Raw genomic sequence first — 21,232 nt, forward strand, 5'->3', positions numbered from 1 at the left:
TGCAAAGCAACTCAGAATGCATGCCTGGCCATTAAAATATCAGGGAGCACGTTAAAATCTTTAAATACTTGGGCATAGTTTTTCACCTAACACAGGGCACATCAAAATTATGTAGTCCTAAATGTGCAAATATCAGTGGCAGTAATGCAGTCGTTTTGCTTTGTCAGAGGAGCACAGCATATCCCAGGAATACTAAGGTTATATTTGGCTAAGGCACGTATGTAATTTTTGATTGGAGCTCTGCTGGGATCATATTGCTCCTTTGCCCACTGGAAAAGGTTCACTCTAAATCCTCAAGGACTGTACACTCTCCAGTCCTAAGGACTGTATTCCAAGTAGACCTTTGTGCACCTAATGTGGTGCTAAGGAGCAGGCCTGGTCTGACTAAAGTAGAGACAGGCACAAGGATCTGTATTATTGCCCACTGGCTATTTTTCAGAAGGTCTCATTTTTTTGATCATCCATCATCATCATCATCATCATCATCATCATCATCATCATCATCATCATCATCACTTAATAATTAGGAAGATATTTAAATGTAACAAGATATTTACATAAACATTCTCAAACTCTGAAAAGTGCTAATATTAGCACATTTTAATGTATTCCCAACAGCTCTTCTGGAGGGCAAATAATAAAAAGTTCTATATATGAGCTAAGATTGTCCCTTTGTGGAGAAGGAGCCATTAAGTCTACAGCCCATGTTCTGTTATATTGCACCTTCTATAAGGATGTAAGTGTGTTTCCTATTTGATAAAATACCCAGACAATTTAACTTTGTTTGGAGTCGGATGGCCTACAAATTTAATAAATAAATAAATTCTAACTTAGGTACAGCTACTCCTGTCAGATTAGTATCATTCAGTTTCCTTGAATGTGCAAAAACTCGTTATACCATCTTTAAAACTTGACATACCTGGATCATGTTGATGTAGTTACAATTTTGTGTTTGTATTTTATCTTCCTTGAAACAGAAACTTTTTATTTACTTTGTTAACTTGCAGAATTCTGGTCAGTGACTGTGATAAAGAACTGACTAACTTATTCAGGCTTCATGTATAAGTTACAAGAAAAGAAGCCTAATAAAACAGAGTGTGGTTTAAACTCCAGAAAAAACATGGATTCTTATGGTTGAAGGAGCTGGTTCGTTTAGCCTGGAGAAGAGAAGTTTAAGGCAGGACCTGATTTGAAGAACTGTTAAGTAGATAAGAAACAGATTTGCTAAATTTGTGCTTACAAAATGCTAAACCCTAAACCCAAGGTAACAAACCCCAATTGCTGTGTCATATAACATGCTATGTCCAATGAATAAACTGAAATTGTGGGTTAACCTGATGACCTGGCTCATAAAACGTGCTATGGCAACGTGTGGGTTTTCAGAACACAATCACAAACTGTCCATTTTAGCCTAACCTATTGTGTTGTAAGGACTGAGCCAATCTCTCTTGCTCTGGTGGTTTCGAACCAATGAGTGGAATCATCAGGATGATGACTTTGGTTAAACATTAGGAGAATTTTGCTAAGGGCAAGATCTGTCAAACAGTGGAACAAACTACCTTGGGAGGTGTGGGATTCTCCTTTACCTGAAGTTGCAGATAATTAACATCTCTTTGGAAAACTCTCATTGCTGCATCCTGGATTGTAAACTCCACCTTAAGCCAGAGGTTGGATTAGTTGATTTCCAAGGTCTTTCCTAAATTTTACAATTCTGGGATTCTAGGATTTGGCTATAGATAAATTAAAATAAAACATAGACTAGAAACAACAGTGAACCTAGGTGAAAAGAATAACCATTTTCCAATTTAAAGATAATCCATCTTCATTTTCTTTCTTCCTTTTTTGGTTGCATAAGTTTGTGTCCCCCATTATGGCAGACACCCTCAAAGCCATTCATATATTAAATTTTGAATGAATTTGATAAAACCCACACTGCCATAAATGAAATGAAGCCGGATTGTTTGCAGCAAGCACCTTCTTACCACTTTCTGAATAGACTATGTTTTTGGCCTGCCAGTTCCCCTTTCTCTTCTCCTCCTTTCTTCTGTTGAAAAAAAACAAAACTACAAAATCAAATATGAAAATGTCCTCTGATGCCAGGAAAACAGGAGTTTCAGCACCATGCAAGAAGAGAAGAGCACAATGGATGCAGCCCCTGAAAAGGCTCTTTCTCAAATGTCATTTATTTTGCTTGCAGAAATATAACCATAGTGATCCAACAGGAAAGTGATGCAGTTAGATGTTTTAGGCCCAGAATGACTTAATGGTGTACAACAGGGAGCCTTTGAACAGCCTTGTGTAAGATTTGGGAATAAGCGACATCTTATTAGTACTGTATAAAGAGTATTACGTATTACAATATCTGTAGCTGTAATTTAAAATATTTTTGATACTTTTGCGTGTGCTGTGCGCTCTTTGAAGGAGAATGTTCTTAGAAAGATAAGTCAGTGATTTCCTGGAAAGAGTATGTTTGGAAGAGTTGGCCTCTCACTGATTTGGGCTGATTCAAGTCCTTCACAGCTGTGACTGTCTTCTTCTCTGAAAGTCACCAGCATCTGTATGTTATGTGAACATAGCTGGGGAAGATAGACAACAGTTTCCTGGGACAGCAAATAGCCTTATGAATAACCATCTAACATTCCATACTATAATATGTGCATATTTTCAATGTAACAGAGTACTCTCAAAAAAAACACCTACCCGCAAATTATGGGTTTGTTTTCTGCTCCATATCAACCTTCTCTGATTTTCAGATAAAGGGCCCAGCACTGATTTGCAGCATGACGAGAAGCAGATGGAGGGCAAAGGTGAGTTTATCTGGTTTCTAAATACCAAAAGAATCACCTGTGCCTTCAGTGGATCTCTTTCGTGGCTCCAGCAGTTTGTGTGAAAGGGGGAATGGATTTGTCTAAAAAAATATACTTGCTGATTTGTAGAGCTGGAGGAGGCAGCATGTAGCCTTGGGCCTCTTTTTCTGAGCCTTTGCGCTCTCCAAAATCATGCTGCCCGTCGTCAGCAGCAAATAGCCAAAAATCTCTCCATGTTTATATTTCTCTCTTTGGTTTTTTTAAAAACTCTTCTCAAAACTCTCTTGTGTATTTTTCCCTTAATAATTACCTGTGAACTGGTGGGGGTCCATCGGAAAAGGAGATTATTCTGAAGACAAAAAAATTAGCATGAGGTGCAGATAACTGCAAACCTCTCTGCTGTGGGTACCTGTTTTCTTTCAGAGTGATTTTTCAAGCTGGGTGAAGAGAGCTTTGGCAACTTTGCCTGCAGATTATATAGTCAATTTGATTTCAGTGTTGTTCGTCCAGTAATGTCCTCATGTAGGGGCATCTTTTATGTTGAGGAAAGAAGTTATTTACTATAAACATTGAATTTACTATCAATATTTCATTAGTTTGTCTCCTGCTTCATTTTGTAAACTGAGGCCAACTTTTCTCATTATTCCAGATGCTAATTTTACTTCCATCTTTAACATTCTAGGCTCCTTTAATTAGTATGAGTTCTCTTATTTTAACTGCTGAGTCAACACAACAGTTCACCTTCAACTTCCTTTGGATCATGGACTTGGATAACCATAATGCTATTTGGCTTGCCTTGGACACAAATTGAGATCATTCTATCATTTTTGGGGTTGTATCCAAGCATGATTTTGACATCCTTTTGTTAATAATGATAGCTACTCCATTTCTTCAATCGTTTTCTTGTCTGCAGAAGAAGATTTGATGTTCCTTTGATGAGACATTCCAGTCTATTTCAGTTTGCTGATTCCTGGAATGTCTATATTCAGTCTTGACATTTCTACTTCAAGTTTGCTTTGATTTATGGCTCCTGACATTCTACATACCAATGGTATATATATCTTTCCAGGGTTAACTTTAGTTTTGCCAGGGGCCACATCAGCTAGCCACCTCATGAGCACCGTGATACTTGTACTTGGCCTCTGTTGTTCCCCAGTAATTTGTTGAATACCTTCTGACCTGGTGGGGCCCATCTCTAGTATCACATTGACCATATTCTGATTCTTAATGTCCATTTGTTTTTTTGTTTGTTTTTTTGTTTTTTGCCAGAATAATGGAGTGGGCTGCCATTTCCTTCTCCAGTGGATCCTATTTCATCTGATTTCTTGTCTATGAGCTGCCAGTAATGGGTGACCCTTTGGGGAATTTACACTACTCCCAACAGTATAGCTCATAGAGTCATTGGGATACAAAAGCCCCTTCACTATTATGAACTAATGATCCACAAAGGGGCCTTTTGTGTGTGTATGTGGGGGGGACAGTGTCTGAAATCCTTTTCCTTTCAGGGAACTATAGCATTTAAAGGTATGGTAATACAGAATTAAACTGCCGAGAACTTTGCCTCAGCATTCTGAAAAGTGCAAAATCAGCAAATAATTAATTCCAATCAATATATTGGGCCAACTGATGCCTGTTTGTCGGTTTCACATAGCAATGCAGAAAGACATATTTGTAAGCATCTCTCTGTCTCTTTCTCCTTCTGTCTTTTCCAGACCATTTAAAGTTTCTTTGTTTGACTGTTAGGATTTTCTGCTGCTTTGATCTTCTGTTTTTCAGGGTTGCTAAATATGCATTATTTATAAGCTGCCCTATATATGGTAGCATATATACATTCATTCTCTATATGAGTGTCTCTTTTCCTGCAATCGCTGCACTGGTTATTTTTGTCTTCCAGATGGTGTTGGTGACGTTTTAAGTCACTTGAGAAAACAAGTAGAAATTTTATTTAATGCAAGATATGGTGAGATATTTGACTTTTTTCCAGTTAAGAATCCCTCCCCCCACTACACCCAATATTGTGTTCTATTACCTGTCATTTTGAAATTTTTGTTGCTGTAGTTGGTTGCCAGAAGGCGTCTCTCTTGCTGGATGTACATTAGCAAAGGATAGATGACCGTTTTTCCCATCCTGCACTGCAAGAGGGGATTGGACTCAATAGACTTAATGGCCCATTCCAACCCTAGGACTCATTAAAAAGTCTAAGGTTGGCTGGGGAGTTCTGGGAGTTGAAGTCCACCTGTCTTAAAGTTGCCAAGGTTGAGGAACCCTGGTTTAGGGAATTGTTCTCTTAGAATCATAGGATTGGAAGGTACCTTGGAGGTCTTCTAGGGCAATCCCTTGCCCAGGGCAGGAATCCTCAGACTATCCCAGACAAATGGCTGTTCAATCTTTTCTTGAGAACTTCCAGTGATGGAGCACCCATGAATCCTGGAGGCAGGCTGTTCCATTGCTTAATAGCTCTCCCAGTCAGGAAATTCCTCCTTAATTCAAATTTGGATCTCTCACTGTAAAGCTTTCACCCATAGGTTCTTGTCTTACCCTCAGCTGCCAATGAGAATAAATCTACTCCCTTTTCCCTGTGACAAGCTTTTGTGTATTTTCCTACGTCACTTTCCCCTCCACAAACACTTCACCAAGACTGAAAAAGCTTTGGGGTTTTAGTTACAGAATTTGAAAGAGGCTGGGTCCCCTTCCATGTGCTCTGGTTTAGAATGACCCCCCTGTGGGCTTCTGTTTCGCAAATTAAAACAATCCCTGGATAGACCATTACAAGCCAGGGTCTAAGAAATGGTCCCAAGGGAACTGGAATTGGCAACCACTGTCTCCTAGATGAGCTGTGAAATTCATTGGACTCCTTTCATAGCTCACATCTGCAGATGGCACTGACGTTGCTAAACTGTATTTCCAGATTCCTTAGCTGGAATTCCACAGCCAGCATGGCTAGCTAGCAGAGAGATGCCAAGAACTGTAAGTCGGCCATGTTTGTTCAGTTAGGAAGTCAGATTTTGGGGTGCAGGATAGGAGAGAGGGATGTAGATCCTGTTCAACTGAGCAAATTCTTACCTGATAGTGATTCCCTAGTGGGAATCAGGTCAGTGACATGGTTTGATCCTCTGGTAATGAAAGTAAATCCAGGAGTGCTCCTAAACAATGCACCTCTGCTTTTAGCAGAAGTGCAGTTCAGTCCAAAGCAGATTCCTTCCCCAGTTCCAATTTTACTTTTCTTTAATGGAGACTAAGGCAGTGTTCCTTTCTGAAGTGACATACTTGTTTCTGCAGCGAAAGCCATAGGAATTTCTGAGCCTGTCAAAGTCCCATATTCCAAATTCTTGATGTACCCAGAAGACCTCTTTGTGGTGGGCTTGCCTGATGGCATCCTACTCAGACGGCCCAACTGTTTTGGGATTGCAAAGCTAAAGAAGATTCTTCAGGCAAGCAGCAGAATTCGGTTTGTTATCAAGAGGTAAGGTTAATGTTGCCAGTACTGTTTTTCTCTTTGCCCAGTGTGCCCACTCTTTTTTCTCTGCAGAATGTGGGCGTGAGATCATGGTTGTATTGCCTCTAATACCCCCCAAACATACTTGCTGGAAGTTAATAATTCACTCTGATCTGTTTAATCTAATAGCTCTGGCTTTATTTGAGTGACAGAATAAAGTAGCCTGTTCAATGGCAGGATTTTGTTGGTGTAAAACATTGGCAAATTGTTAGCCACTTACTTTCCATTTTGCTGTATTTTTATTGTTGGGCATAGGAATGGTTGTGTACAGAATCTTCTGTTTTAGGTGACGAAATAACTATAAACCAGAGAGCTTTGCGTTTTGATTTAGTATGTGGCAATATATTTTTTCTACTTCACGCAGGAAGATATTTCTGCCAGCCCTGAAATCTTGGAGTTTAAATTTATAGTTTCTGAAACTTTCACAAAACCTTTGCAAAAACATGTTTGCCAGAGTTCATAATGACATGAGTAAACCTGCTATGCGCTGCCTGAAAAATCTTCAGCAGGAAAAATCTACCAGTTGTTTCTAGCCTGAGTCTTGAGATTATTCAGTATTTTTCCCCCTAAGAAAAATCTGAATCTTATAATTTTGCCTGTTTTTAATTGCAGAATGTTGTCTCCATGGATTCTCACAAAACTTAGATGTACCTGACAGAGACCCCCTTTAAAGTTGCTGCCAAATACTAATTTTCAATGAAACAGAAGGAAAAAAGTTATGAAATCTATGGAAGTAATCCCATTCAGTGTATTTAATTGATGACATTTAATTTGGATTAGATTTAAAGGTGAATTAAATTTAGCTGCCTACGTCTCAGCTCTGATGACCTTTTGGGTTGCAGCCAAATACAGTCCTTGGTCTGAAAAAAGGGCTTCACCATTCTGCTGGAGACAATGGCAAGCCAGTTGAAGCAATAGTCTGATGGAATAAGGCTTTTAATGGGAAGGCAAAATAGCAAAGCCTTTTCAGAGGGTTCAGCTTCAGTCCCTCAAATGTCCAGGTAGGACTGGGAAATACTCTTTGTCTGTAAACCTGGAAAGCTGCTGCTGCCAACCTGTGCAGGCACTACTGAGCTTGAATGCATCATTCCTCTGACGTTGTCTTTCAGGCCAGAACTCCTTACAGAAGGAATGAAGGAAATGACCTCGGACAGCTCAGGAGCAATAGGTGAGGAAGTAGATTCCTAGCAGTTTATTACTGTCTTGGAAGAAAACCAGAGAACCTCATCACCTGAAAAATGGGCAAGCTTATTACGGCATACATTTTTGTTCGTTAGAGTCCTTTTCGTTGTAAGCATGAACTGTTAGCTTAAATTGGCCTGTGAGCCCATGTGGTTATATATGCATGATATATTACAAATGGCATGTACATTAGCACCATGTAGTGCTCCCTGCATGCAGCAAAGCACCTTTTACCTTTTGAATCCAAATGACTGCAGAGGTAACAAGAGAAGGAAACAAGACACAGGAAGTTCAGTTCTATTATCACTACAGCATGTTAAAGCTTCAGTATGTAAAATAATCACAACCACCCACAAAGCTGTGTTAATTTTTTTTTTTATCAAATGCAAAGCAAAAAGAAACAAAAGGGTTATGTCCAGGTGTTGAATATCATTTTCTGCTTTAAAAATATTTAGATCAAGGAGGAGCATTCAGCACAGGTGGGCAGGCTTTGTGGCCTTGTACACCAAGTAGGTAGATATTAAGATAGAATAAAAAGTTAATATTAAAATCGTCAAGAGCGCCTCAAATGGCTGATGGAGAAAATCTATCTGTATGGTCACTAAGAGTCGACAACCTCTTGATGGCACATTTTCAATCAATCAGTCTTCAAATTGCCAAGTCTTGCAAGAGTTTGGCAACCTTATCCCAAAACTGGTATAATTTCAGGTGAAAAGACTGTAATCTCAGGTGAGCCCGCCAAAACCTCATGAGATGTTGGCATTCTCTGTGAATTCACACAAAATGACCCCGTTCTTGTCTAAAATCTTGAACAAGCACTGAAATCTCATGTGACTTGGTGATCTTGTAAGTTTTCAACCCTTTCTAATTTTTGAAAACATAATCTGTGTTGGGACTCCAAGGACACAATCTGGAGGTATCATGGCTACCTTTGTGCATGACAGTGCCATATGGCTAACTCCTAAATTTCAAGATGGAAACTAAGAAGTAAAGATAAATAAGTAAACACCCTTCTCTTGTGTTGGCAGCCAATGATAGAGTCTCCATTGAACCTGTCGAGGAACCTGTCAAAAGACCAGGATTTCAAGGTGAGAATGGGGATGAGGTAGAATTCTACCTACACCCACCCCACTTCCCTTGTTTTGAGCTCATTTCTCAAATCATATTTGCTGGATTTGCCGGTGCCCCTTTGACTTTTTTTGACATCCCCCCCTCCCCCCCCCATGGACACAGTGTTTTCAGTTGATTGTGTAACTTGCAGGAAAGTTTTGTGCATGTTTGCTGCCTTGCCTTTGTAGGGCAATCTCCCTGGGTTCGGTAGAATTTATCATCCCCCCCCCAAAGTTTATACAAGACTGCAGCTGTTGCCTTGCTGGAGGAGTTGGTGTGCCTTATTTGCAAAATTTAGTGTGAGAGTGATTGTGCTGTATTTCTTTTATGTTTCAAATAAAGCTCCCTTGGCTGAATACGGCTCCATTCAGAGAAAAGAATAAAGCACCCTGCAAATGGAAAACTTGGTTATCTGAGGAACGACAGTATTTGTCTAGCCTTATTTTTCACATGCTAATCTATACTCAGGGATGTAATTATTATGCATGGGGGAACTTTCTTTTGTTTGACTCCCCATCTGTTCTGGGCTGTGGTAAATATACATTTGCCAACTCAGGGACAACTAGGCCTATTTTCATATTTATTATATTAACATCTTTAATTATATTTATCTTTAATTAGTTGCCAAAAGTCTTCCCCGTTTACACTGTTGATTTCAGCGGCAGGGCTTTCTGTGCTACTCAACTGGCAAGGCCCTCGGGACACATTGCAAATGTAGTCTCAGAACAGCTAAGCGTCAGCAGCAAACTATCAAAAAAAGTTGAAAAGTTGAAAAAAATGTTTGCTGAAAAAGGAAGGTCTTGGCATGGTACTTTTTTACATTTTCCCTCCTGGAACAGGATGTATTCCCCTCTCATGTCTTCATTGGAGCAAACCATTGTTTTCTGTGCCTTCATAAGCATGCAAACTGTGGCTTGTTATGGATCCCAGTTCTACTTGGCAGGGAAGATGTAGTTTGCTGTGTTTAAGCTTCAGTCTCTCTGGTGGTCATGGATTTCATTTTTCCTAATAAATGAAAATAAAAATGTATAAAAAGTAGTTTAAAAACTGTTTATTGCTTTGCAGTCTATTTGTTGCTGATTCTCCCCTTAAAATCATTTTCAGTGGCTGTATTAAAGGTGAGATAGGTCTTCTTTGTAGTTCTCCCCTGCCAAATGTTATTCTTTATTTTTAGAAGATTATATTACAAAATATAAACAGAGTACCAAAATGCATAACAATAACAAAATTAAACTAACCAATCCAAGAAACAAAAAAAAATGAAAAGAAAAAGAAAAAGAAGGAAACACCCCCCCCCAAAAAAACTCTTAAACACATTAACAAATTTAGCTAATTACAGTAGAGGTAGTCCTCACTTAACAACAGTGATTGGACTGGAATTGCCATTGCTAAGTGATGTGGTTGTAAAGTGCGACGTCAGGTCACCTCACTGCTTAGCAATGGAAATTCTGGCTCTTCTGGTTGCCATTGTTAAGCAAATCACTGTGGGTTGTTAAGCGAGGACATCATGTGGTCGCCATTTGTGATCTCCAGCTGGCTTCCCCATTGACTTTGCTTGTAGGAAGCAGTAAAGAAGGTCACAAATGGCGATCACATGACTGGGCATGCTGCTACTGATGTAAGTATGAGGATTGGTCGTAACAACCACTCGTTCAGCACCATTGTAAGTTTAAATGGTTGCTGAATGACTGTTTGTTAAGCAAAGACCACCTGTACTAAAGGGTTAAGGTCAAGGTTGAAACAAAGATCTAACATATATATTGTATTAAATTTGTAGATAGTTACGGGTTTACAAAAATCAGATTCCATACAAAATGCCTAATGATACTACTGTATTTTGGTGAAATATGATAAAACCTATGCCAAAGAAGAACATATTGCTTCATTCATTGATTAGCAGAAAATACTGCCTTTTCCAGAATGGATAAATTACACATTTCCAAAAGCCAATCCTTAATGTCTGGAATAGTATCACTTTTTCAATTTCTCAATATAATTATTTTGGCTACCCTCTAAGCCCAGTTAAACCATAATTCCTCTCAGGCAGTCAGATTCTGGGTTTTGGTAGATAATTCAACATCACATTAACATCTTTAACAGTGAGAGATTTCTCCATAAATCTATTTATGTACATTAAAATACTATTCCAGAAAAGCCCTTCATGGCATAGGGCCTGGATATCTGAGGAACTCTCTATCTCCAATTGTTTCTTCCTGCCCAGTATGTCTGGGCAGAGTGGGTATACTCCAGGTCCCCTCTATGAAATCTTATGGGATGTAGGGAACATGTCTTCTCTGTCGCAGCCCCACCTTCTGGAACCACATCCCCCCAGAGATATGGATGGCACCCTCTCTCTTGGGGTTCCAAAAAGCCGTCGAGACCTGGCTTTGGTTTCAGGACTGGGGTTAATGTGTTGTGGGGTGCTGGGATTCTTTGTTGTTATTATGGTTGTTTTAGTCTGGGCTATCTATGTTGTGTGTTTTTTAACTGTTTATATTTTTTTGGATTTTGAATGCCATCCTGAGTCTACCAGAATGGGCAGCTATAACAAATTTAAATAATAAATAAATACATGTTCACATGACCATGTGAGGGTCAATGTTCTCTCAAATTTTTTGCATTTCCAAGAGAAAAAATCTGGTGTCCATCCTTTCAAGTACAGTATTTGGAGGGTCCAATACACTCTAAATTGTATTTAGGACTTCTTAGTTGACAAAACTACTACTTAGTTGATAAAAACTATGATCTAATAGGACAGATTCTATTATGGTTTCCATTTTTCTTTACAGAAAATTACGATACTCGGCTGTCAAGAATAGATATTGCAAATACACTCAGGGAACAGGTTCAAGATCTGTTCAATAAGAAGTATGGTAAGTGCTTTTGTGGCAAGCCACTAGCAGGCACAAGCAGGAGTTATTAATCTGAGAGAGGTTGGCTGCAAGCAGTCAGAATAATAAAATCCTAGAATTGTAGAGTTGGAAGAAACCACAAGGAGTTTCTTCAGTCCAACCCTCTGGATTTGTAGGGAAACCAATTAAACCATCCAGGAGAGGTGGCTGTCCAGCCTTTTGTTAAAGGACCCATAACTGATGGAGTTAGAATGGAGGTGGTGCTTTACTGGCCTTGCTTTATGTTCACAAGTCTGCAAAGTAGATTAGACTAAAATACAGACAATTTAAAGAGAGATTGTGCATGCCTTAAGAGATGTTTTGAATTGGGTCATTCATAACTATTCCACTTTCTCTGCTTTTCTAGCCAGTTTTCAGAACATTTCAATCCAATGCAACTCTTTGGTGGGCATTTTGCTAATGGTCTGTAGCCATCAAACCACTTTAGGTTCTCTGGAAAAATGGCCAGTCTCCAAGCCTAGACATAAAGACATTTTATAAGTTCTTCCAAGCCTGGGTGTGATAGATGAGAGGCAAACTTTCCATGTACTCTCATAGTCTTTTCCTGCTTTGAGCAAATCATAGTTGGCAATCATTTCTAGATCAGGTAAACCAGTGTTGTCCAAACTTGGCCACTTTAAGATGAGTGAACTTCAACTCCCAGAATTCCCCAGCCAGCCATGCTGGCTGGGGAATTCTGGGAGTTGAAGTCCACTCATCTTAAAGTGGCCAAGTTTGGACAACACAGAGGTAAACTATGGTTTGCCTGCAAAATGAGGAATTGTAATTTGAAAGCATATATAATCCACCCTGTTAAGACCCCAAGGGAGGATATGGTTTATTTCAGGGGTAAGGGACTGAGTCCAGCTCTGCAGAAGAGTTCAGAAAGGGAAGGTAGGAGAGGCAGTTCCCTTGGAGCCTGCAGGCACCCAAGGGTGTGCTCCCACTTGTGCAGCTGCAGCTCAGAGAATGTGCTTTGTGGGAACCCTGACAGAGACCAGTGCTGGAGAATTGGGTGCGGCATTAGGCCCCTGCTAGTAGGAGGGCTGGGCAGGACAGCGCAGGTTAGGGCAGGGCGTTGTCTGTCAGGTAGTGTTGTGAAAGTGGTCCTTAGTTTGCAAACTTGGCAGACAAACATCTGCATGAACTTTTGAATGATTTTTTTCTTAATGCACCAATAAAAGCATATGCTCTTTAGGAGAGCAATCTTTGCCATCGTTTCTCTACGGTATTTTTGTGTGTAATTTTCCCAAATGTTCCCCCTTTCTGGCACTTTCCTTTAACAAGCACTTGTAATAGGAGCTGCAGGGTAAAATTCTGAAAAATAGAGATTTCAACACCTAAATTCTTTGGGTTTCCCATCTGACTTGGGTGGTATGAAAGAGAGACACATTTGTGCTCACCTTTGGACCAAATGCATTTCTCCTGCCTTTTCCGAAGCTGCTTAGTGTTCTTCAAAGCTGAACAGGAACTAAATCAGCTGTGGGAACAGCCTAACCCCTTCCCCGTGCTACCTTCCTTTCAGGTGAGGCTTTGGGCATCAAGTACCCTGTCCAAGTGCCATACAAGCGGATCAAAAGCAATCCAGGTTCAGTGATCATAGAGGGGTTGCCACCAGGAATCCCGTTCCGGAAACCTTGCACCTTCGGCTCCCAGAACCTGGAGAGGATATTAGCTGTGGCAGACAAGATCAAGTTCACCGTTACAAGGTATTTCTCTTTAGGGAACTTCATCAGTTTTCAGCACTGGGTATATGTAGGAGTGTTAGTCTGCTTTCTCACCTATATTTCGGTCTTTCAGCTGAAGTAGATCCTTCAAGGACTTCTCCAAATATCATCTAGTTCCCCCCACACCTCCAAATAATTTATTTTTAAAAAAGATTGTGGTAGAATCATTGAGAATAAAGTAAGCAGGTGGTATACAGATTTTTGAAATAAAACAAAACAAGATTTTCCAGTCTCATTTTCTCCTGAGAGATGTTGTCTTAAAGTCAAGGTTGCCTTCCTTTTGGATAAATGCTCCTTTTGGATAAATAGCTTAATTTTTTTATTTTGGTACAAATGAAGCCCTGCTTCAATCGGCTTCAGAGCAACGGACTTTGGATGCAAGGGAAACATTTTTTTCTGTATTTATGTCATTTGCATCATTTTGCATAATTGCAGACAGTAGGCAGTGATGGAAATGACACAATTTGTATCATTTGCCTAAATATGCCATTACACAAATTACATAAAATGATGAGAATAATTTGTATTGTTTGCTTGCTGATGTCTAACATGGTTGATGTACTCTCTCATTTAACGGACAGTTGGGAATAACGGACACCCCCTCCACTCTGTTGGTCTGTTAAATGGAAGCTTTGCTTCTGATAGTTAAAAATGTAAACAAAACATAGTTAAACACTGAAGTCATCAATTGATAAAATCAGTTGATAAAACCTTAACATGACTACCTAAAAATACCATAACGTTGAATTTATTTGATGAGTGCCTTGCAATACAAACGTTGGAATCAATGAGGCCTGGGAAGAATATACCAACAATAAGAATATTTGCCTACATTCAGACAGACAGTCCAGTACCACCAGATGTCTCTCTTTGGTGAGAGAACTCCCAAAATTAAAGGGTTTCTACTGAGAGGTCTTATTTCTGGTCAGCCCCCTCACTATATTAGCATGGAATGGCATTAAGTGTGGGAAAGTATGTTAGGATCCCATTATTTGATCTCAGCAGCCATCTGGTGGTTGCATTTATACAATACACTTAATCTGGTTACTAAATTTACCCTGTGAGTTTGCACAGTACAGTGAACTATAAACTAAGCAAACAGGATAAGACTAAGACCCACAAGTACAAATTTAGATTGATGCTAACAAAGCTTTGCACGTTGTAAAATGTACCTGCTTGATTTGTAACTGGCCTGGTTAAATGTGGTATGTAAAACAAAACAGCTGAGAAATGCATCTTGTGTAGGGCTGCAGAATTCAGACTGTGATTAGTTAAACTTAGCTCTGTTTCCTGATCCTCAGTGGCTTTCTGGTCTCTTGGTACATAGACATTAGATCCCTTAACTGGATCTCCTTCCTGCAAAATTCTCAATGATTTGTGTAAGTTTTGAATTTTTAGCACAATGGTCTGTTCAAGCATTTTCTAAAGCCTTAATATGGTTTGCTTACTTTTGGCTTGGCGTAAGATATGAACTCAGCTCTCGTGGTTTGAAAATCCTGGCTTGTGACAGCATTATGTGTGAATCTGGACATGGTGGATTATTTAAAAAACATAGATTAAAAATGGCTAAGTGTGAGATGTTAGCTGAGTTGTAGAATCCCACACTTAGATGGAGTTTCTCAGTTTCTTTCCTATTGCTTGCTATCCTAGATCCCATTTTATTGAAAATGCTGATGTTTGAATCTTGAACCTACTATGTATATGTTGTATCCTATGTTATGAAATTATGAGCTCCCCCTTGATAATCTGCATGAAAGAAAACAAGATTTAGCACAGAGAATGGAATTCTGTCCAAAATTGTCACTCTGAAGTGAAGGTAAAACAAAGGCAAAACAAAAATGGGAGAAGTTGTTTTCTAGCAGGTGCAAAATAGCTCTAAAGAATCTTTCCAAAAGATTCTAAATTGCCTTATATGCAACATTCACTTAGCTTGATATATCAGCCTGGGAGACAGGGTTGGAAAAGTGAGTTATGTCAAACATGTCATGATGTACAAAATGATGCAAACAATGTCCTTGGCATCATTTGCATGATGACATCATGATGCACACGATGTCATCATGGCTTCCTACAGATGCCTATAATAGGGTACTTCTGTTCTATTGAGGGATATACCTTGTTGGGTACATGCTAGCCCTGGCATCAAAAGACCCACCTGCTTTTCTTTCTCTCCTCCTCTGCCCTCACAACCAACTCTTGAATAAAAAAACAACAACCTCACTCTTGCTGATGATGGTCTGAATCAGTTTGCTTGCAATTGCAGACTTTTTTTTTTTTTAAATCTTAGGTTGGGATCTCTAAGTTGCTCCCCACTGCTGTGATGGACATGCCTACTCTGCTTGCATTTTTCAATTATTTCTTATCAGCCACAACCAGATCCTCTCTTTTTTGGTGAATCCTTTTTTTGGGGGGGGGGGCGGGGGTTGACCAAAGTCCTATGAGAACCTAGTATTTGCTGCAAGGGCCAATTTACAGCCTGCCTCTGTTTTATAATCAACAGTATGTTTGTTTGTCTCTTTTTCAGGCCTTTCCAAGGACTCATCCCTAAACCTGGTAAGTGCCTAAATTCATAACAACAAAATGCTAAGTAAGTTTTGTCATCCTTTGATAATTTAATAGGGCAGTTTATGGGGGAAATGTGGTTTCACTTTTATTAGGTGTCTTTGTATTCTAGGCTATTTATCACTACCTGGTGCTATATTAGTCCTTAATGACAAAAAAAAAGTTACCAGGATTTGCTCATGGAGGGTTTGATTAGGACTGTTTGCTGTGTCCCCCTGGATTGGTTGTGCTGTCATGTAGCAGATACCAGGACAAAGTTGCCAGTCTTGTGGAACCTTGCTCCAGAATCAGAGGGCAAGGGGTCAACATTAATGTAACTGCCACCCTATTTCTTGTTTAAACCGAATGAGTGTTGTGTAATTATTACACATTTCCATTACAATTCTGCTGCTCCATGGATTTTCTAGTCTTAAGGTTGCATGCTGAACAAAGATGACCTGATATGCATAGGGTGATCAGACATGCTGATGTTGCTCCCCCAAAACCAGGATATAGCATGACTTTGGTATTTGAGGCACAGAAACCAACAGTTGTAGAAACAGCATCGGGAAAATAGCCTCTCTTGATAACGGCTTTCTTTGCTCATTCATCGAGTTTATGGTTATCTCCTGGTGGAATAAAAGCTAGGGATAGCAGAGAGCATCTATTCTGTTCTCCATGTCCTGAGTGACAGATAAAGAGGTCTGCTTCTTGGTCACTGATCTTTATTTTGATCTGTAAATAATTTTGCACACAATGTAAAAAATCAATAGGGAACAGGGGTGTTTGGAATTAGGGAAAGCTGCTTCATTACAAAGAAGCTCTACCAAGCATTCTTTTTTTATGCATCTTATTTTTGACAGAGGACAATATCTAATAAAGGGAACAGGAACAGGAATGAGAATGTCTTCTTACTAGGCAGAAGTGGGATAAACAGAAGAGACTTCTCTAAAACCAGGAATGCATAAGTTAGGATGGGCAGGATCTACCTCTCAAGATCAGCTGATGGAACACTTAGTCATTATTGAAACCCACCTGCTGCCTAGAAGCCCAGTGCGCTTCTGTGCGCCCAGTGAAGAGTGTGTCACAGGAACAATGCAAAGTGCTGGAGTTCAGCTACTGACTGCCATCGTTCAAGACCCAATACCCCTTTTTCCAGTGCATTAGAGAAAGGATTGTGGAATGCTTGGGGTTCTCTGAGCTTGGTGGTTTTCTTGCAGATGTTTTATTACCTGACTAGGTAACATCTTCAGTGCTAGAAGGGAGTGGGGTTTGCTCTCTGTTTATATACAGTAGCTTGCCCTGCCAGTGTTGGGGGGAGGTGTTGTTTTCTCCTTGGTAGTTGTTGGTAGAAAGTTGAAACTTGATAGGCAGTTGGTAGAAAGGATTATCTGAAAAATGGATATTGAGATTTAAGAAGAGATTCTTGGCTGGTATAGGTTTGCACAAATCAATGCAAGGTTTTACTGTGAGGTTCTGAGATCAGATGGTTGTCTAGATAGCTCTGATTATCATCAAGTGTGTCAAGTAAGAAGTTGATTCTACTGATGTAACATTATGGGATGGGGCATGGATTTCCTGCCCCATAAGGGCACAATGAAATTTACAAGTCTAGGAAAGTCCTACCAGTTTGATCCCCCAAAACTGTTGCTTGTTGGTTTTAGTTGAAGTGACAGCTCTTTGTATCTAGAATTCTTTGCTGTTAGAAATCAATTATCAAATATCAAATTCAGTCCCTTGCATCTCCCCCACAAAAATCCCAGACAGGAAAGGCCTCAGTGTCTGATCTTCAAAGAGGTATTATGTCTTTAGACAGCCTTTTCTAATTTCTTGCCTTCTTGGTGTTAGACTTCAGTTTCCAGAATTGCTGACTGGGAATTCCTGGAGCTGAAATCCAATTCTTTTGGGAAATTCTGATGTAGGCTATTTAACTAGATCAGAATGGCCATTATTTTTAGAATAACAGTAATGAGAAATACATTTTGTGTTGGAGAATATCAGCTAGTGGAAACAGACAAGACCAGGCTAGATGATAAAATTGTCTGATGTGATATATGAGGTCCATTCCTGGTCTTAATAAAGATTTGAAGAAGACAGATATCTGGCAAAGTTTGGAGACGCTTTAGGCCTCAATCTACTTTCCTTTATCTCTACTTCGTCCATTATTAAAAAAAAAAAAAAGATTCTTAAGACATTTGGCTTGGAAAGAATTTTGCTGGACAGGTCTTTTATTATTTTTGCCGTAATTGCTAAGGCACTTGGGTTCCATCTGTTCTGTCCTAAGTGACTTTTCCATGTTAATACATCATTTCCCATTCTCCAATTAATGTCAGATAAGATTCTTTAATAACATGGGCAAACAGACACACACATATTCAGATTCCTCTGTTTTTAATACCACAAATGCCAGCTCGACCTCCTCACTCGATTATTCTTACAGCTGAATCTTCCCTTTTTAAAAACAAGGGTGGCTTCTCAGTCAAGATCCCATAGAAAACCACACTTTTCAGTGATATATCAGAACTATCACAGCAGTCCCATGGCCTCTTTTAGTTTGTGACATAACTCTATATTCATGGCTTTTTCCAAAGTAAGGCTGGGATACATGGCACATGTGTCCATGAACACATTGATGCAGTTTTTTGCAACAATATGGAAGTGTCAGCCCTGCAAGGTAGGCCAGATCAAGAAACAGATACCATAGGAATTCCAGGAATGCTACTTTATTGTTGTAGGAGATTCCTGAAAGCTGGCCAACACTTCACTGCCCTTTTTCAAGGACAACAAGATCTAGACCAGTGTTTCTCAACCTTGGCAACTTTAAGATGTGTGGACTTCAACTCCCAGAATTCCCCAGCCAGTGTGGCTGGCTGGGGAATTCTGGGAGTTGGAGTCCACACATCTTAAAGCTGCCAAGGTTGAGAAACACTGATCTAGACAGACTGATTTGAGTATCTGTTCTCACATTTTCTGCTTTCCCAGGACTGAGCCACCGTTTTGCCTCTCCCACTTCCTTCTCAAGGCTAGAGCTGAATTCCTCTACAGGAAGAGGTTTGCCATTCCCTTCCTTTTTTTTTTTTTTAATTTTAGCCTATAGCCCTGGAATTACCTGATGGTGTCCCATCCAGGTACTATACAGGTGCAACCCAAAACTCAGACAACATTGGCCAGATGCTGAGACCAGGCCTTACAGGGATTCGTAAAGAATTAAGTAAATCTTTTGAAATAAGGAAACCCTTTGCTTTGTTCACAGAACTTCGCAGGAAGTTCAGGCAATGTTTTCTTCCATTTGTAGCTTCTTGTGTTTTCTCCCTGTTTCTCTGCATAGCAGAAAAAAAGTGTATTAGGAATTAAAAGAGGAAATAGTTCCACAATGGTCTGGGTTACCCATAATGTTAAACCATAATGGGATTGGTTATTTTTGGAGCTAGCATGATGCGAACTGAGCCATCAGCTCTGTGACGTGAGAATCAGATCCTTGGTTTATGCAAAAAGCAGGGTGTAAAAAATTCTCAGTTATATATATGACTGTGCACACCGATTAATATAGTGTCATTGGTCACAGTGAAGTCAGCCTAAAGAGCTTTTGCAGTGTTAGATTTCCATGGGAAATTCATACCTCTGCTTTAATCTGTGGGTGGTTAACTGTGGGGCAAAATGTTGGGTTTTGGTGTTCTGTTTCTCCCTCCTCACTTTTTTTTTTTTGAGGTAGACAGTGAACTAAGGTGTAAAAGGGGTATATTTGCTCTTTTAACCCTGGGCTGTAGGCAGGGTTTCCCAAATTGAGGTGTACCTCCCTTGGGGAGGTACAGATAGAGTCCAGGGGAGGTGTGGAGAACCTTTTAGTTAGGTGGTTACAATAAACCCACCTTTCCCAAAGTTTCATTGTTTTGTTTTATTTATTTATTTTATCAAATTTATATGGTCGCACATCTCACACAAGGTGATTCTCTTCTCGTTCTTACGTGTTCATTTTAGTGTTTGGATTTTTAAGGGAGGTGTGTACATTAAGAATACACTAAAGGAAGGTGTGATGGCAAAATGTTTAGGAACCCCTCCTTAAAGGATGAAAAATTGGCCCTGCCTTCTCTGAGGACCTAATCGCAGCACTGTGGCTCTTGTGACCCTTGAAGGGGAGGAAAAAAGAATTAAGATTCAATCCCAGGTCCTACTTTAATTTCTCAGTTGAAGACAAAGGAGCGTAAAAATGCTTCATGTGGGCTGGATTATATATGCACCAGCCCTAATGGACCTGAAAGTTTCCTCCTTCCAATAGAAGAGAATATCTGAAGCTCTCTGAGCTTGGTGGTTTGCTTGCAGACATTTCATTACCCGACTAGGTAACGTCATCAGTGCTAGTGAGTGTGGGGTTTGCTCCCTGTTTACCTACAGTGGCAGGGCAAGCTACCGTATATAAACAGGGAGAAAACCGCACACTCACTAGCTCTGATGATGTTACCTAGTCAGGAAATGAAACATCTGCAACCAATAACCAGCTCAGAGAGCACCAAGGACTCCACAGTGTTCTCCTTCTCCCCAGCAGATGAAAACTGGTAATGTTCTAGATTTTCGAAGGGCTCAGATGCAAGATGGGAGTGCTGCAGAGCCCCCCCCCCCACCTCCCTTTATTTTCTCCAACTCGGTTTTGTGTGGGTAAATCATTAGAATGCTCTGTTGGAGTCTGGGACTGCGTAACCCGGAATTCCTTTACTAAATGGCCATCTGGAAGACGTTGGTTGACTCAGAGGAGGTGGTGCCAGTACAATGTAATGGAAGGGGGTAAGGTGTTTGGTTAGGAATTAGGAGAGTCAGGTTCAGATCCACACTCAGCTTTGGTATCTCTCTGGGTGCCTTGGAACCAATATCCTGGCTTGTTCACATATCATGCTTAAGCCAGTTCACCAAACGAAACCCGCTTTCTAGATTCACACAATGCAGTGAACCAGATCCTGATCAAATAGACTGGGTTTATACAATATGCAAAGGCCTGAAAAACAAGGTTGAAACCAACTAAAGTTAGCATGTGGTAGGCATGTGTCACTAGGTTTTGATTGGATTGGATTGAGTGGGTTGTCTGGATACAGCCAGAACCCTGGAGCCCATCCTGCCTCAGGTAGGGAAAAACTGGAGGAGAGAGTAGTGTACAGCATACACCAAAAGTCAGACTCCATAGGCCAGTCACAAAATATACAGGTGAAACTCGAAAAATTAGAATATCGTGCAAATGTTCATTTATGTCAGTACAGCAACTCAAAAAGTGAAACCAATATATGAGATAGACGTCTGCATACATGCAAAGCGAGATATGTCAAGCCTTACTTTGGTATAATTGTGATGATTATGGCGTACAGCTTATGAAAACCCCAAATTCACAATCTCAGAAAATTAGAATAGTGTGAAAAGGTTCAATATTCTAGGCTCAAAGTGTCCCACTCTATTCAGCTAATGAATCCATAACACCTGCAAAGGGTTCCTGAG

The 21,232-nt window shown here is 40.0% G+C and overlaps 1 protein-coding gene across 2 annotated transcripts in view; it reads left to right on the forward strand.

Moving 5' to 3' along the window:
- GTF2IRD1 (GTF2I repeat domain containing 1) overlaps positions 1-21,232 on the forward strand; it is a 136,650-nt gene that overhangs the window by 89,027 nt on the left and 26,391 nt on the right. For both annotated transcript variants that reach the window (XM_088152580.1, XM_088152581.1), the window contains exons 14-21: positions 2,754-2,807; positions 4,702-4,767; positions 6,087-6,270; positions 7,413-7,471; positions 8,514-8,573; positions 11,385-11,468; positions 13,012-13,195; positions 15,738-15,766. In XM_088152580.1, the coding sequence (XP_088008706.1) occupies positions 2,754-2,807; positions 4,702-4,767; positions 6,087-6,270; positions 7,413-7,471; positions 8,514-8,573; positions 11,385-11,468; positions 13,012-13,195; positions 15,738-15,766 (720 nt within the window). The remainder of the gene's footprint in view (positions 1-2,753; positions 2,808-4,701; positions 4,768-6,086; positions 6,271-7,412; positions 7,472-8,513; positions 8,574-11,384; positions 11,469-13,011; positions 13,196-15,737; positions 15,767-21,232) is intronic.

This window comes from Python bivittatus, unplaced genomic scaffold (assembly GCF_059951505.1).
Source record: "Python bivittatus isolate LINGU-HERP-01145 unplaced genomic scaffold, Pbiv_v1 ctg000690_np1212, whole genome shotgun sequence".
Classification (NCBI taxonomy): Eukaryota; Metazoa; Chordata; class Lepidosauria; order Squamata; family Pythonidae; genus Python; species Python bivittatus.